An 18759-nucleotide genomic window follows, 5' to 3' on the forward strand; every position below is an offset into this window, starting at 1 on the left:
TATACTGTGCTGGTAGGCTACCTACATGATGAGATTATTATGGATAAGATAAATATTTTATTTGTCAAATGGCAGACAAGCATCGATCATCATGTCACCAGAATAAGACATCAAAATGTATTGGAAAGGAGCATCAAGCTCATCACGTGCACTTTCACCACCCTGTGAAGTTCATAACTTATTTCATCTGTAGCCTAATAAACTACATGGGTTCCCAAGTCGTAGTGGGAGGACCACACAATATATCATCATGTGACTCCAAGTTAACTAAGATGTGATGGTTATTATATAAATATTTGCTCATAAAGGAGTTTCCACCGCCGTTTCTCACTAAAATGTTTTGACTGACACAAAAAGACCCCACCACGTCAAACGAACTAACAAATCGTCTGTCTGCATTTATAAAAGTGTTCAGGCATATCCTGTTTCCATCAGCCTGGTCATTACTTTTGAAATGGTTGGATCAATATCCACCTTCATGATATGGATGAAGCCTGGTTTGGAATGTCTGAGTCGTTCTATCTGATGTCATAATAACCCCTCTGATAATCAAGTGATATTTGGAATGTCTGAGTAGTTCTATCTGATGTCATAATACACCCCTCTGATAGTGATACATTTGCTCCATTGTTTTCATTTCAGTTGGTTTCCCACTCTGATGATTTATATCTGACAGAGGAGCTTTAAAGGAATAGTATGGTGACATATTGGTGTGGCTTGAAATAAATAGGATTATTAATTATAAACTCCTACAGCAACAATACACTGCAGCTTTGACGTCAAGAAGAGAAGGTGCTACTCTATAGGTAAGGCTGTCGAATATGAATGTTTAATACACACAGTAGGTTGATCGGTTGTCTGTTAGCTAGCTGCTACGTCTTTAGCAACACAGCTCGCTAACACAGTTAACACAGCTCGCTAACACAGCTCGCTATCAACAAAGTCAAAATGCCCTCCAGGCCTGGTGGTGACAGCAGTACACTACAACCACTATTTACCAGAACTTCCTGAGGGAAAATAATTAGGCTGGATTTTAGAGACAGCAGCATACCACCCTGCATCCCACTGCTGGCTTCTCCAGCTAAGCAGGGTTGGTCCTGTTTGATCCCTGGATGGGAGACCAGATTCTGCTGGAAGTGGTGTTAGAGGGCCAGTAGGAGGTACCCTTTCCTCTAGTCTAAAAACAATATCCCGGGCAGTGATTGGTTGACATTGCCCTGTGTAGTTTGCTGTCTTTTGGATTGGATGTTAAACGAGTGTCCTCTCTGTGGTCACTAAAGATCCCACTGTAGCTCAGTTGGTAGAGCATGGCGCTTACAACGCCAGGGTTGTGGGTTCGATTCCCATGGGGGGCCAGTATTTCAGAAATATTTAATAAAAATGTATGCACTCTACTGTAAGTCGCTCTGGATAAGAGCGTCTGCTAAATGACTAAAATGTAAATGTACCCTGGTGTCCTGGCTACATTCCCAATCTGAGCCTCATACCATCACTGTCACCTAATTATCCCCAGCAATTGGCTCATTCATCCCCCATCCTCTGCCCAGTAACTATTCCCCAGGTATTTGCTGTAAATGAGACTGTGTTCTCAGTTGAGTTACCTGCTTAAATAAAAAAATAACCATGTTTCTGTCCAAATTCTATTTATTAGGATATATACTGTGCCTTCAGAAAGTATTCAGACCCCTTGACTTTTCCCACATTTTGTTACATTACAGCTTTATTCAAAAAAAAAATATTAAATTCCCCTCATCAATCTACAGTTGAAGTCGGAAGTTTACATACACTTAGGTTGGAGTCATTAAAACTCGTTTTTCAACCACTCTACAAATTTCTTGTGAACAAACTGTAGTTTTGGCAAGTCGGTTAGGACATCTACTTTGTGCATGACACAAGTAATTTTTCCAACAATTGTTTACAGACAGATTATTTCACTGTATCACTATTCCAGTGAGTCAGAAGTTTACGTACACTAAATTGACTGTGCCTTTAAACAGCTTGAAAAATTCCAGAAAATGATGTTATGGCTTTAGAAACTTTTAATAGGCTAGTTGACATCATTTGAGTCAATTGGAGGTGTACCTGTGGATGTATTTCAAGGCCTACCTTCAAACTCAGTGCCTCTTTGCTTGATATCATTGGAAAATCAAAAGAAATCAGCCAAGAACTCAGTAAAAAATTGTAGACCTCCACAAGTCTGGTTCATCCTTGGGAGAAATTTCCAAATGCCTGAAGGTACCATGTTCATCATCACTGGCGAGTCGCGGTTTTGTCTCATCAGGGGTGATGGTCTGATTTGGAGGTGGAGTCTCTGTCATGGTCACAGCATCATTGGACTGAGCTTGTTGTCATTGCAGGCAATCTCAACGCTGTGCGTTACAGGGAAAACATCCTCCTCTCTCATGTGGTACCCTTCCTGCAGGCTCATCCTGACATGACCCTCCAGCATGACAATGCCACCAGCCATACTGCACGTTCTGTGCGTGATTTCCTGCAAGACAGGAATGTCAATGTTCTGCCATGGCCAGCAAGAGCCCGGATCTCAATCCCATTTAGCATGTCTGGGACCTGTTGGATCGGAGGGTGAGGGTTAGGGCCATTCCCCCAGAAATGTCCGGGAACTTGCAGGTGCCTTGGTGGAAGAGTGTGGTAACATCTCACAGCAAGAACTGGCAAATCTGGTGCAGCCCATGAGGCCAATGAGTGTGGTCAAGTCAAATTTAAGAAATAGAATGTCACTGCACACTCTCAACTCCATACTCCTGGTGCGGTATGGACTGAAGCTGGCTGGTGATACTTGTTACCAGCATAAACTACCAAGTGAAGTTCTGCAGCAGTTTGGCACCACAGCAGCATACAGCTTTAAGGCCACTCAATTCTCTACTGCTGGTTCCAGCTCCGTGACAATGCAGTTGGACAGTGAAGATGAAGAGGATTTCCTTGCCAATCTATGGTTCATCATATTTACAGTACGTATGCAAGGAGTGGACTTTCTGGAACTGGCGGAGACACACAGTTGATGGTGGCAGTGTGTACTGCAGTGTGTGTGAGAATAGTGGAAATATCTGGAGGAAACCAGCTGGCAGCTGGCCAGCCAAGCAGCACAACAACCTGGAGAGAGATGCCTAGCGCACACATCATTATTTGAGTTAAGTTGCTTGTTCAAGAAGATAGCATATATACCTTGTTATTAGCTTGTACCTATAATTGTTGATCAGTTAGGTAGCATGTTAACTACCAATACACTGCTTAAACCTGTTAGGGCTAGGGGGCAGTATTGACACGGCTGGATAAAAAACATACCCGATTTAATCTGGTTACCACTCCTACCCAGTAACTAGAATATGCATATACTTATTACATATGGATAGAAAACACCCTACATTTTCTAAAACTGTTTGAATGGTGTCTGTGAGTATAACAGAACTCAAATGGCAGGTCAAAACCTGAGAGATTCCTTTACAGGAAGTGGCCTGTCTGACCATTTCTTGAACTTCTTTTCCATCTCTATCATTTACTAAGGATCTCTGCTCTAACGTGACACTTCCCACGTCGTCCATAGGCGCTCAGAGCCCGGGAAAAAACAGAATGTCGTCATTCCAGCCCCAGGCTGAAACACATTATCGCCTTTCTCAAGTGGCCGATCAAGGGACACTGGGCTTATGCGCGTGACCCCGACCGCCCCCGCCTTTGGGATTTTTTCCTCTGTTTGCCGAAAAGGAGATTCCCTGTCGGAATATTATCGCTTTTCTATGAGAAAAATGTCGTAAAAATTGATTTTAAACAGCGGTTGACATGCTTCGAAGTACGGTAATGGAATATTTAGAATTTTATTGTCACGAATTGCGCCATGCGAACGACACTTCTTTACTATTTCGGATAGTGTCTGGAACGCACGAACAAAACGCCGCTATTCGGATATAACGATGGATTATTTTGGACCAAACCAACATTTGTTATTGAAGTAGACGTCCTGGGTGTGCATTCTGACGAAGACAACAAAAGGTAATCAAACTTTTATAATAGTAAATATGATTATGGTGAGTGCTAAACTTGCCGGGTGTCTAAATAGCGAGCCCTTGATGCCTGGGCTATGTACTTAGAATATTGCAAAATGTGCTTTCACCAAAAAGCTATTTTAAAATCGGACATATCGAGTGCATAGAGGAGGTCTGTAACTATAATTCTTAAAATAATTGTTATGCTTTTTGTGAACGTTTATCGTGAGTAATTTAGTAAAATGTTAGCGAATTCCCCGGAAGTTTGCGGGGGGTATGCTAGTTCTGAACGTCACATGCTAATGTAAAAAGCTGGTTTTTGATATAAATATGAACTTGATTGAACAAAACATGCATGTATTGTATAACATAATGTCCTAGGGTTGTCATCTGATGAAGATCATCAAAGGTGAGTGCTGCATTTAGCTGTCTTCTGGGTTTTGGTGACATTATATGCTGGCTTGAAAAATGGGTGTCTGATTATTTCTGGCTTGGTACTCTGCTGACATAATCTAAAGTTTTGCTTTCGTTGTAAAGCCTTTTTGAAATCGGACAGTGTGGTTAGATTAACGAGAGTCTTGTCTTTAAATGGCTGTAAAATAGTCATATGTTTGAGAAATTGAAGTAATAGGATTTTTAAGGTTTTGAAAATCGCGCCACAGGCTGGCAGTGGCTGTTACGTAGGTGGGACGCAAGCGTCCCACCTAGCCCATAGAGGTTAAAACTATAATTGTTCAGAATGTGTAGGTTTACTAGTTGAAAAGAAAATAAATCAAATGTAATTGTTCAATAATGTGTAATTGTTTAATTATTCAATGTGTTGTGTTTAAAAATAAAAATATCTGATCATATAAAATATGTTGTGTTTATATTACTTTTACAAATAAAAATATATGATAATAAACAAACAAATCTAAACTAACAAATGTCAAATCATATTTTCGCCGAAATGGCCAGTCAATTTGAGTAACGTTATTGTGTATTCTACATAATGATGCAGGTTTACGTTATTACGTAATGACGTCATCACGCAATGACATCACACCGTCATTTAGCAACTTTTAGCAACAAATCGACTTGCCCCTATCAACTTCCTCTGAAAATTAGTTGGCAACACTGGACGGGAGGTTTCTTCAAATGCGAAAAGGCTTCTGATTCAACCAACGCGGTGATTTGATAGCCAACATAAAACCGAAACATTGAAGCGTTTTCGACCAATCTTGTGTATATTACTCTTGGTGTTTTAAACATAGGTAAACAGAATTATCTACTAGTTATTTTAAACGTAATTTGCTTGTGAAATTAGCGAATGTGTTAAATTGATACAGCGTTAGGCTAATCACCCGGGCATGAGCTCACGAAGCTCGACGGAGAAAGAAGCTCTGGTGAAAGAAGACGAGGAAGCATTCAGAATGAAAAAGGAGGAAGAGGAGGCTATTACTTTGAAAGAAGAAGAGGACGATATTACAGTGAAAGAGGAAGATGGGAAAGAGGTTGTCAGAGTGGAAAAGGAGGAGGTAGAAGCTTTCAGAATCAAAAAGGAGGAAGATGCCATAACATTGAAAGAAGAAGAGAATGTAGTGAAAGAAGAGGAAGAACATTTGAGTGAAAGAGGAAGAGGAGGCTATCTCAATTAAAGAGGGGGAGGAAGACGTTTTGGGAGTGAAAAAGGAGGAGGAGACTGAAGTACCGATTACCACCAGTGAGTACTGTCTTAAAAACGGGCTCAAACTACTGAAGTTCTACACTTGAATATGTTGTTCAGTACTGTAGGAATTGTTTAAGGGGCAATCTGCCATTGGTACTTATATTTAGGGGACTTTTAAATTAGATATATTGAATTCTCCATGTGGTCAATATTAAAGTGCACTTTATCTAATATAACAATCTTTTAAAATTCAATAGTGGAGAATAATTTCTACTTAAAATATCAAAGGGATGCAAAATACACCCATTTTGTGGAACAACCCTTTAACATTTGCATCACAGTGATGGAAAAAGTACCCAATTGTCATACTTGAGTAAAAGTAAAGATACCTTAATAGAAAATGACTCAAGTTAAAGTGAAAGTCACCCTTTAACATTTGCATCACAAACAATATATTTAAAAAATCATAATGAAAGTTGCCATTTTAGGCCCTTTTTAGACATGTTCATGCCTCTTGTAAGACTCTATGATTGCAATAGATGGATCAGATTTGACACATCAAAGTAAGTGCTGTAGTTTAGTTGGAACAAATAAAATAGATCTGCCCACTGGTATTTGTTCCCATTAGGGCTGTCCCCGACTACTACAAATACGGCTTTGCACACTCTTGGCATTCTCTCAACCAGCTTCACCTGAAATGCTTTTCCAACAGTCTTGAAGAAGTTTCCACATATGCTGAGCACTTGTTGGCTGCTTTTCCTTCACTCTGCGGTCCAACTCATCCCAAACCATCTCAAATGGGTTGAAGTTGGGTGATTGTGGAGATCAGGTCATCTGATGCAGCACTCCATCACTCTCCTTTTTGGTCAAATTGCCCTTACACAGCCTGGAGGTGTGTTTGGTCATTGTAATGTTGAAAAACAAATGATAGTCCCACTAAGCCCAAACCAGATGGGATGGCGTATCGCTGCAGAATGCTGTGGTAGCCATGCTGGTTAATTGTCCCCGGCATAAGGAGCACCTGTTGTCACGAGAATTTTCAATCCCAATGATGATAACTCAACAATCACTATACCTTTGACCAATTCCCAGGGGTTGTAAGGCCCTGGTTAATAGAAGAATTTAGACAAAGTCTCAGTCTGCAATAGATCAATACTTTATTCAGAGAGCGCTCTAAAAATCATACAATGCTCATAGCCTTTTATACCTCACATTTGGTCATACCATACCCCTTATAAATGCACCTCTCCTCTAAAACTGTCAATGCTATTTACAAGTCTTCTCCAACACATACATTGCTTATCATATTCTGCCACATGTTTCTGCAAGCCCAACGGTTTCTCCCCTCCCTGGGTGGGGAGACCTCCTTCCTGTTATCAGTTTCACAGTGGTCACAAGTTGTCTGTTGACAGTTCCTCTTCTCCTTGAATGTCTCAACTATACTTCTGCTTATTGCTAAATAGTAACATACTGTCCTTGTCTTTACATGTCCTATGCACACACATTATTGGATTATAGTCTTTATAATTCTAATACATTTCACACAGTTATACAGTTTCAGGATGGAATAATTGAGTCATTACTTTAAACATACAAATTCCTTTATCACCTGTGTAATGACTATGCTGTTTAATCAGCCTTGATATGGCACACCTGTCAGGTGGATGGATTATCTTGGCAAAGGGATGTAAAGAAATTTGTGCACAAATTTGGAGAGAAATAAGCTTTTAAGCGTATCGAAAAAGTCACATTCTGTATCGTACAGCTATGAATGTTATATATTTACAACCACCTGCTTGATAGGAATCCAGCGACGTCTGTGTCTTGAGTGTCGTAGAACTATCTAGTGTTTTGTGTTCTGACTTCTAAAACAGAATGAATAATTCATGTTAACATATTACCAGGAAGCTCTACAACATTTGTTTTAAAATCACACCAAGATTGTTTTAAATGATGAAATGTTTGAAAACTGACCCCAGGTTATTGAGGGATCTGATTTGGATTAATTTGCTACAGATATTCATGTGAATATTTTCAAATCTGCATAAAACAATATGCCTTTTCCCACCAGAAATGTTTCTATCAAACAGACTTATTGCAGATAAAAGGCTTTGAGTGATTACGTAGTGCATTCCCATGTACCGAATGAAAAATACAAGTTAAATGGGTTTCCATCTCATTTTCACACATGACTGCAAAACCCTTTGGATAAAAGTGTCTGCTAAATGGCAGATATATCCACTGATTATACCAAACATTTGGAACACCTTCCTAATATGGAGTTGGACCCTCCCCCTTTCCCCTCAGAACAGCCTCAATTCGTCAGGGCATGGACTCTGCAAGGTGTCAAAAAGTGTTCCACAGGGATGCTGGCCCATGTTGACTCCAATGCTTCCCACAATTGTGTCAAGTTGGCTGGATGTCCTTTGGGTGCAGTGGAGGCTCCTCAGCAGAGGAAGGGGAGACCCATCCTCCTGAGTGATTTTCAGAAAAATGTAAATATATAGAAAATTATCCTTTTTAGATAAAACTATACTAAATATAATCACGTCACCAAATAACTGATTAAAACATAGTATTTTGCATCCTCCTCTGGGTACATTGACTTCAATACAAAACCTAGGAGGCTCATGATTCTCAAGCCCTTCCATAGATTTACACAGTAATTATGACAACTTCCGGAGGACGTCCTCCAAACTATAAGAGCTCTTGCAGCATGAACTGACATGTTGTCCAACCAATGAAAGGATCAGAGAATGAATCTAGTACTGAAAGCATAAACTACAGCTAGCTAGCACTGCAGTGCATAACATGTGAGTAGTTGACTCAGAGAGAAAGACAATAGTTGAACAGTTTTGAACAAATTAGGAGAAGCAAGAGAGAGTCACTTATTTTCCACTTTGTTTCACTTACTTAGCTAGCAAATGCAGCTAGCAAGTTTAGCCTACTCAAACACCCGGCTCAAACAGAGGGATACTATGCTAAATAAATCGTCCTCCCTCATCTTAAACCGCATTGACTGCCACTGTTTGGGTGGTGGACCACTCTTGGTACACATGGGAAACTGTAGCGTTGCAGTTCTTGACACAAGAACTCCGTTCAAAGACACTTCAATATTTTGTCTTCCCCATTCACCCTCTGAATGGCACACATACACAATCCATGCCTCCATTGTCTCAAGGCTTAAAAATCCATATTTAACATGTCTTCCCCCCCCCATGAAAGGCAAGGCAATTTGTGTGAGTAAATGCAACCAACATGGATAAGTAAGCAATTCTATCAATAACAAGATTATCATCACTAGCAATATGCTTGAATCGAACTTAAAAATATTTTCCGAAGCTGAAGCGTGACAAGAAATAACTGCACTGAAAGACCTGAACCGTAGCGTTGTTTCTAGCTGCTTTTATGCGTGCAGAACGAATTCTCTACTTCCTGTTTTCGTACAGTCGTTCTAAGTACCAGAAAGCTCCACTAGGGAGCGATAAACACCATGGAACACAATGAAAATCCATTTTAACCACTGTAATAAAATAATCTGTAACCTAACAGGATGGCAGCACAGAAGTATTTATTCATTATCTACATATTCATATTAAGCTTCTACGTCTGTGTACAGGAAAGTATTATTTGTAAGACGTAAGAGAAAATATATCAGCTTATTGTTAAATTATTATGACGTTCTTTCCAATACAAAAAGTGTAGTAACTATTGTTTCCAATCTGCGTTACCCACTCCAGCCAGCAGATGTCGGATGTGCGTCTTTCAGGTGATGCTTCTTGCGTGACGTATAATTTACTGGACGGGACGATTCTTCAGGAACAACAACACCGCTACTCTTTCAACCACCTCGGTAGCTTGCTAACCAACATAAAACTGAAAGATTGGCGCTTTAGACCATGTTAATGTACATGAGCTAATCTCAGTGTTTTAAACACAGTTCTGTTGACGTATCTAGTGGTTAACTTTAACCTAATTTGCTTGTTCAATTTGCAAACTTGTTAAAGATTGATGCTGAGCCTAGAACTAGGCTAGTCGCTAATGTTAATTAGCTAGCTAACATCACTGACCATGAGCTCACTAAACTACTCCTCCCCTGCTAAAGAAGATGAGGTTTGCTGTTTGGAGAAAGAAGCTCTGGCGCTGAACATGGAAGAAGAAGAGGAGGATATTACAGTGAAAGAACCTTTCAGAATGAAAATTGAGGAAGAGGAGGTTGTTATAGGAAAAGAACCCTTTAGAGAGGAAGAGGATGTTATCTCAATAAAGGTGAAGAAGGAAGACGTTTTGGGAGTGAAAGAGGAGGAAACAGAAGAAGCTTTCAGTATGAAAAGGGAGGAAGAGGAGGCTATCACGTTGAACGAGGAGGATATTACAGTGAAAGAGGAAGATGGGAAAGAGGTTATCAGCGTGGAAGAGGAAGTAGAAGCTTTCAGAATCAAAAAGGAGGAAGATGCCATAACATTGAAAGAAGAAGAGAATGTAGTGACAGAAGAGGAAGAACCTTTTGGCGTAAAAGAGGAAGAGGAGGCTATCTCAATTAAAGAGGAGGAAGACGTTTTAGGAGTGAAAGAGGAGGAGGAGACTGAAGATCCGATTAAGACCAGTGAGTACTGTCTTAAAAACAGGGACACAAACTATGCAGTTGTTGAACTAATGTGTGGTTTTAAAGGGGCATTCTACTGAAGTTCTACACTTGAATATGTTGTTCAGTAATGTAGGAATTGTTAAAGGGTCAATCTTCCATTGGTACATATATTTTTGGGGTCTTTTAAATTAGATTTATTTGAATTCTCCAAAGGCACCCATTTTGTCGAACTACCCTTTAACATTGGCACCACACGGCCAGTTCTCTGACCTCCTCCCTGTAGGCCATCTCATCGTTGTCGGTGATCAGGCCTACCCCTGTTGTGTCATCAGCAAATGTATTATTTGTAAGACGAAAGAGAAAAAATATTTACTAATTGTTAAATTATTATGACGTTCTTTCCAATACAAAAAGTGTAGTAACTATTGTTTCCAATCTGCGTTACCCACTCCAGTCAACAGATGGCGATGTGCGTCTTTCAGGTGATGCTTCTTGCGTGACGTATAATGGACGGGACGCTTCTTCAGGAACAACATCGCGGCTACTCTTACAACCACCTCGGTAGCTTGCTAGCCAACATAAAACTGAAAGATTTAGGTTTTAGACGATGTTAATTAGCTGATCTCAGTGTTTAAAACGCATTTTTGTTGACGTATCAACTGGTGAACTTGAACCTAATTTGCTTGTTCAATTTGCAAACTTGTTAAAGATTAATGCTGAGCCTAGGTTAGTCGCTAATGCTAACTAGCTAACATCACTGACCATGAGTTCACTAAACTACTCCTATCCTGCTAAAGAAGATGAGGTTTGCTGTTTGGAGAAAGAAGCTCTGGCGCTGAACATTGTCGTGAAAGAAGAAGAGGAGGATATTACAGTGAAAGAAGAGAAAGAACCTTTCAGAATGAAAAAGGAGGAAGAGGAGGTTGTTATAGGGAAAGAAGAGAAAGAACCGTTTAGAGAGGAAGAGGATGCTATCTCAATAAAGGTGAAGAAGGAAGACGTTTTGGGAGTGAAAGAGGAGGAGACAGAATATCAGATTAACACCAGTGAGTACTGTCTTAAACAGGGGCACAAACTATGCCGTTGTTGAACTAATGTGTGGTTTTAAAGGGGCATTCTACTGAAGTTCTACACTTGAATATGTTGTTCAGTAATGTAGGAATTGTTAAAGGTTCAATCTGCCATTGGTACATATATTTTGGGGTCTTTTAAATTAGATTTATTGAATTCTCCATGTGGTCTACATTAAAGTGCCTCATCTAATACAACAGGCTTTTAAAATTGACTATTGGAGCATAATTTCTACTTAAAATATCAAAGGGATACAAAATGCACCCATTTCATGGAACAACCCTTTAACATTTGCATTTTAGGCCCTGTTTAGAGATATTAATGCCTCTTGTAAGACCCTATGATTTTAATAATAATCACTATCTGTTTGATGTTCTCATTCACACAGGAGAGAGACATGACTATCGTGGATCCTCTGGGGAGCCTCAACAACATCCTGATGCTGACGAGGCAGAGAAGAGTCTCTCCAGATCAGAACACCAGATGGTACAGCTTGGTCTGGTCTAGTATACAGCTTGCTTTATCGGGGTCTGGGCTGGGTTTCTGTAAAGCACTTCATGACAACAGCGACATCAGCATCCATAATGGTATGTCTCTATGTCCCCTCTTTATGGTTAACAGGATATCGCTAGCCCTTTCACCCTCCCGGAGTCCCCGGGTCGTGCCTCTCCCCGGTAGCGCCTTACTGCTGGGTATGAAGAGGTTGTCTGTGCTGCTGGTTGACTGCAGGAAAACAACGGGGCTGAGTGGAACTGTGAGAGGAGGAGAGAAGAAAGGATCAGATTTGAGACACAAAAGTAAGTGCGGTAATTGAATTTGAACAAATGAAATAGATCTGTCCACTGGTATCTGTTCCCAATAGGGCTGTCCCTGACTAATACAAATACAGCTTTGCACACTCTTGGCATTCTCTCAACCAGCTTCACCTGGAATGCTTTTCCAACAGTCTTGAAGGAGGTCCCACATATGCTGAGCACTTGTTGGCTGCTTTTCCTTCACTCTGCGGTCCAACTCATCCCAAACCATCTCAATTAGGTTGAGGGTTGGGTGATTGTGGATGCCAGGTCATATGATGCAGCACTCCATAACTCTCCTTCTTGGTCAAATAGCCCTTACACAGCCTGGAGGTGTGTTTGGTCATTGTCCTCCATTGAAAAACAGATGACAGTCCCACTAAGCGCAAACCAGATGGGATAGCATATCGCTGCAGAATGCTGTGGTAGTCATGCTGGTTAAGTGTGCCTTGAATTCTAAATAAATCACAGACATTGTCACCAGCAAAGCACCCGCACACCATCACACCTCCTCCATGCTTAACGGTGGGAACCACTCTACTCTGCGTCTCACAAAGACACGACGGTTGGAACCAAACATCTCAAATTTGGACTCATCAGACCAAAGGACAAATGTCCGCCGGTCTAATGTCCATTGCTCGTGTTTATTGCCCCAAGCAAGTCTCTTATTCTTAGTAGTGTTTTTTTTTGCAGCACCATGTAGGCCTTATTCACGATGTCTCCTCTGAGCAGTTGATGTTGAGATGTGTCTGTTACTTGAACTCTGAAGAATTCATTTGGGTTGCAATCTGAAGTGCACTTAACCTGTTGGGTCTAGGGGGCAGCATTTGCACGTCTGGATAAAAAAAATGTACCAGATTTAATCTGGTTACTAATCCTACCCAGTAACTAGAATATGCATATACTTATTATATATGGATAGAAAACACTCTAAAGTTTCCAAAACTGTTTGAATGGTGTCTGTGAGTATAACAGAACTCATTTGGCAGGCAAAACCCTGAGACATTTTCTGACAGGAAGTGGATACCTGATGTGTTGTATTGACTTTAAACCTATCCCATTGAAAAACACAGGGGTTTAGGAATATTTTGGCACTTCCTATTGCTTCCACTAGATGTCACCAGCCTTTACAAAGTGTTTTGAGTCTTCTGGAGGGAGATCTGACCGAACAAGAGCCATGGAACGGTGATGTCCCATTAGACACCTGGCGCGCTAGTTCATGTTGGGTACCCTCGTTCCAATACGTTATAAAAGAGTATGCATTCGTCCACCTTGAATATTATTCATGTTCTGGTTAAAAAGGCCCTAATGATTTATGCTATACAACGTTTGACATGTTTGAACGAACGGAAATATATTTTTTCCCCTCGTTCATGACGAGAAGTCCGGCTGGCTTACATCATGTGCTAACGAGACGGAGATTTTTGGACATAAATGATGAGCTTTTTTTGAACAAAACTACATTCGTTATGGACCTGTGATACCTGGAAGTGACATCTGATGAAGAGAATCAAAGGTAATGGATTATTTACATAGTATTTTCGATTTTAGATCTCCCCAACATGACGTCTAGTCTGTATCGCAACGCGTATTTTTCTGGGCGCAGTGCTCAGATTATTGCAAAGTGTGATTTCCCAGTAAGGTTATTTTTAAATCTGGCAAGTTGATTGCGTTCAAGAGATGTAAATCTATAATTCTTTAAATGACAATATAATATTTTACCAATGTTTTCTAATTTTAATTATTTAATTTCTGACGCTGACTTGACTGCCGGTTATTGGAGGAAACGATTTCCTCAACATCAATGCCATAGTAAAACGCTGTTTTTGTATATAAATATGAACTTGATAGAACTAAAAATGCATGCATTGTCTAACATAATGTCCTAGGAGTGTCATCTGATGGAGATTGTAAAAGGTTAGTGCATCATTTTAGCTGGTTTTATGGTTTTGGTGACCCTGTCTTTGACTTGACAAAACATTACACACAACTCTTGTAAATGTACTGTCCTAACATACTCTAAATTTATGCTTTCGCCGTAAAACCTTTTTGAAATCGTAAAACGTGGTTAGATTAAGGAGATGTTTATCTTTCAAATGGTGTAACATAGTTGTATTTTTGAAAAATTTGAATTTTGACATTTATTTGGATTCAAATTTGCCGCTCTTGAAATGCACCTGCTGTTGATGGAGTGCACCACGGGTGGCACGCTAGCGTCCCACCTAGCCCCAAGAGGTTAACTCTTATGAACTTATCCTCTGCAGCAGAGGTAACTCTGGGTCTTCCTTTCCTGTTGCGGTCCTCGTCAGAGCCAGTTTCATCTAAGCGCTTGAAGTTTTGTGTGACTGCACTTGAAGAAACTTTGAAAGTTCTTGAAAGTTTCAGTATTGACTGATTTTCATATCTTAAAGTAATGATGGACTGTTTTTTCTCTTTACTTATTTGAGCTGTTCTTGCCATAATATGGGCTTGGTCTTTTACCAAATAGGGTTATCTTCCCCCCTACCTTGTCACATCACAACTTATTGGCTTAAACGCATAAAGAAGATAAGAAATTCCACAAATTAACTTTTTTAACAAGGCACACCTGTTACGGACATATTCAATCTCTCCCTATCCCAGTCTGCTGTCCCCACATGCTTCAAGATGTCCACCATTGTTCCCATACCCAAGAAAGCAAAGGTAACTGAAGTAAATGACTATCGTCCTGTAGCACTCACTTCTTTCATCATGAAGTGCTTTGAGAAACTAGTCAAGGATCGTATCACCTCTTCCTGACACCCTAGACCCACTTCAATTTGCTTACCATCCCAATAGATCCACAGACGATGCCATCTCACTGCACACTGCCCTATCCCATCTGGACAAGAGGAATACCTATGTAAGAATGCTGTTCTTTGACTATAGCTCAGCATTCACCACCATAGTACCCTCAACTCATCATTAAGCTCAAGGTCCTGGGTTTGAACCCCGTCTTGTGCAGCTCGGTCCTGGACTTCCTGACGGGTCTCCCCCAGGTGGTGAAGGTAGGAAACTACACCACTTCGCTGATCCTCAACACTGGGGCCCATCAGAGCTGCGTACTCAGTCCCCTCCTGTACTCACTGTTCACTCATGACTGCACGGCCAGGCATGAATTCAACACCATCATCAGTTTGCCGATGACACAACAGTGGTAGGCCTGATCACTGACAACGATGAGACAGCCTATAGGGAGGAGGTCAGAGACCTGGCCGTGTGGTGCCAGAACAACAACCTCTCCCTCAACGTGATTAAAACAAAGGAGATGATTGTGGACTACAAGAAAAAGATGACCGAGCACGCCCCCATTCTCATCGACGGGGCTATAGTGGAGCAGGTTGAGAGCTTCAAGTTCCTTGGTTTCGACATCACCAACAAACATGGTCCAAGCACACCAAGACAGTTGTGTAGAGGGCACAACAAAAACCTATTCCCCCACAGGAGGCTGAAAAGATTTGGCATGGGTCCCCAGATCATCAAAAAGTTATACAGCTGCACCATCGAGAGCATCCTGCAACAATTTCAATTAACTGATTTTCAGTTAATATTAGGAAATCAGTCAATGTAAATAAATTCATTAGGCCCTAATCTATGGACTTCACATTACTGGGCAGGGGCGCAGCCATCTACCTGCTGGGGAGCTAGTCCCACCCACTGGGGAGGCCCAGCCAATGAAGTTGTCCAGGTGGCTTGTCTAAGACAATGTGGAGGTCCTGGTTGGCATGGTTATACGTAGTCTGCGGTTGTGAGGCCGGTTGGATGTACTGCCAAATTCTCTAAAAACAAAGTTTGAGGTGGCTTATGGTAGAGAAATTAAGATTCAATTCTCTGGTAACAGCTCCAGTGGATATTCCTGCATGCCAATTGCACACTCCCTCAAAATTTGAGACATCTGTGGCATTGTGTTGTGTGACAAAACTGCACATTTTAGAGTGGCCGTTTATTGTCCCCAGCGTGGACCTGTGTAATGATCATGCTGTTTAATTAACTTCATGATATGCCACACCTGTCAGGTGGATGGATTATCTTGGCAAAAGGATGTTAACAAATTTGTGCACAAAATTTGAGAGAAATAAGCGTTTGTGCATATGGAAAAAGTCAAATTATGTATCTTACAACTATGAAGGTTAAATATTTAGAACCACCTGCTCGATGGGAATCCATCAATGTCTGTGTCTTGAGGGTCCTAGAACGGTCTAGTTGTTTGTATTCTGACTTCTAAAACTTTGGATTTGGATTAAACCTCATAGCAAGGCAGTTTTATCATGGGGAGATTTCATTCTGGCGTCTCTTTAAATAAACACTGTCTTTGGCAGGAGAAAAACCTAATTCGGAGGAACCAGAGACATCCAAACCAGCAAGACGGCACCTCTGCTCCCAGATTGGAAAGCGTTTTACCAAGTTAGGAAGCCTGAAAAGACATAGGAGGACGCACACTGGAGAGAAGCCACACCATTGCGCCCAGTGTGGACATAATTTTAACCAGTTAAGAAGCCTGAAAGCTCATGAGCGAATACACACAGGGGAGAAGCCTTACAAATGCTCAGACTGTGGAAAGACATATTACTCATCATGGTCACTTAAAGTCCATGTGAGAACCCACACAGGGGAGAAGCCTTACCACTGCTCCCAGTGTGCAAAGAGTTTTAGCCAGTTAGGATACCTGAAAGCCCATGAGCGAATACACACAGGGGAGAAGCCTTACCACTGTTGCCAATGCGGAAGTAGTTTTAGCCAGTTAGGGAACCTGAAAGTTCATGAGCGAATACACACAGGGGAGAAGCTTTACCACTGCTCCCAGTGTGGAAAGAGTTTTAGCCAGTCAGGAAGCCTGAAAACTCATCAGCGAATACACACAGGGGAGAAACCTTACCACTGCTCCCAGTGTGCAAAGAGTTTTGTCCATTTAGGACATCTGAAAGAACACATGAGACTGCACACAGGGGTGAAGCCTTACCAATGCTCAGACTGTGGGAAGACCTATTACTCATCACAGTCACTTAAAGTTCATGTGAGAACCCACACAGGGGAGAAGCCTTACCACTGCTCCCAGTGTGCAAAGAGCTTTAGCCAGTTAGGACACCTGAAAGCCCATGAGCGAATACACACAGGGGAGAAGTCTGCTCCCACTGTGCAAAGAATTTTACCAAATTATGAAGCCTGAAAAAACACATGAGACTGCACACAGGGGAGAAGTCTTACAAATGGTCAGACTGTGGGAAGACATATTACTCATCACGGTCACTTAATCATCATGTGAGAATCCACACAGCAGAGAATAATGACTTCTAGTGTGTATATTGATATTTCACATCACATTGACTTAATTACTTCTCCTAGTGTGTAAATTGATATTTTACATCAAATTGACTTAAAATTTATCAGAGAACATACACAGTGCTCCCATTGTCTTATATTGTTGACTGAGAATGTGTTTACTTGTTTATACCATAAGAAATTAAATGGTACAAAGTATACTCAAACAAATATTTGTATGTTTTTATTATAAAACATGAATTGAATATGGAGTACGTCAGTTTGAATATAAAGTAGATCAGATGCCATGTGTTTAAATGGTCCTTTTTTAAACTCTGACTGTGGGTGTGTTTATCTGAGTGTCATTCCTCCAGCACTACAGATAATCAAGTGTTATTTGGATGTGATGCATTTGTTCCATTGTTTACATTTGCATTGTTGGCCCACTGATGATTTAATGACATGAAAATATTCAGACTGTAATGGAAAATGTTAATCGTATGTGTCCACATAACTGATTATGTGACTAACCTTGTGAAACTGTCCAATTATAATCTCCTGTTCTTGGGAGTATCATCCTGTGTTGCAAGCCAATTTGCACCTGTGTCCTTGTATGAATAAAGTCCCTCCCAGGAACAGGAAACTATAAAGATATGTGCTCATCACCCAATGCTTCAGGAATTCAGACTGTCTACACTGCGCTGTGTAACTCTGCTATTCTCTCTGAGCTCAGAAATAAAGAATTTTGGTTTTACTTGGACTCCAGCAGATCCTTATTTTATAATATCCATCACAACTCTCCCATGGATTGCTGTTTATCATTGTCTCAATGAAGAGTTCCTCGTTCCACTTTCCTGGGGGAATTTTGGATCAATATCCACCTTAGTAGCTACATTTCCGTGCAACTTGCGACAGATTTTTCTGTGAATATTCTAAAATCTGCATTAAACAATATACGCATTTTCCCACCAGAAATGTTTCCATCAAACAGACTTATTGCGGATAAAACGCTTTGCATGATAACGTAGTGCACAAAAAAATACTTTTGTTTTTAAATTCCCATGAACTGAATGAAAAATAAATTGGTTTCCATCACATTTTCAACTCTACTGATGGTTTTTAAAAGCTGTTGCGTTTTATATAAAATGTGAACATGGCACGTGTACTGTAGCCAACAGCTCACATATACTGTGCTGGTAGGCTACCTACATGATGAGATTATTATGGATAAGATAAATATTTTATTTGTCAAATGGCAGCCAAGCATCAATCATCATGTCACCAGAATAAGACCATCAAAATGTATTGGAAAGGAGCATCAAGCTCATCACATGCAGTTTCACCACCCTGTGAAGTTCATAACTTATTTCATCTGTAGCCTAA

The 18759-nt window shown here is 40.6% G+C and overlaps 1 protein-coding gene across 3 annotated transcripts; it reads left to right on the plus strand.

Annotated features, from left to right (window-relative positions):
- Window positions 1–630: 630 nt before the first annotated feature.
- Window positions 631–18130, plus strand: LOC106608467 (zinc finger protein 239). 3 transcript variants are annotated; one of them, XM_045713177.1, is made up of 6 exons: window positions 631–806; window positions 9387–10252; window positions 10689–11280; window positions 11694–11791; window positions 11927–12102; window positions 16437–18130. In XM_045713177.1, the coding sequence occupies exons 4-6, from the start codon at window positions 11703–11705 to the stop codon at window positions 17282–17284; spliced, it is 1113 nt and encodes a 370-aa protein (XP_045569133.1). In that variant the 5' UTR covers window positions 631–806; window positions 9387–10252; window positions 10689–11280; window positions 11694–11702; the 3' UTR covers window positions 17285–18130. The 3 variants fall into 3 exon arrangements, with proteins under 3 accessions (XP_045569133.1, XP_045569131.1, XP_045569132.1); XM_045713175.1 differs by having other exon boundaries at window positions 11694–12102; XM_045713176.1 differs by lacking the exons at window positions 631–806; window positions 9387–10252; window positions 10689–11280 and adding an exon at window positions 5106–5700 and having other exon boundaries at window positions 11694–12102.
- The last annotated feature ends 629 nt before the right edge of the window (window positions 18131–18759 follow it).

Source organism: Salmo salar, chromosome ssa02 (assembly GCF_905237065.1).
Source record: "Salmo salar chromosome ssa02, Ssal_v3.1, whole genome shotgun sequence".
NCBI classification, from domain to species: Eukaryota; Metazoa; Chordata; class Actinopteri; order Salmoniformes; family Salmonidae; genus Salmo; species Salmo salar.

Excerpts from the sequence above, each read along its gene's own strand:
- LOC106608467 (XM_045713175.1), top strand. The coding sequence starts at position 11,703 with ATGACTATCGTGGATCCTCTGGGGAGCCTCAACAACATCCTGATGCTG. Across the intron at positions 12,103-16,436 it reads ATCAGATTTGAGACACAAAA|GAGAAAAACCTAATTCGGAG; the intron begins GTAAGTGCGGTA and ends TGTCTTTGGCAG.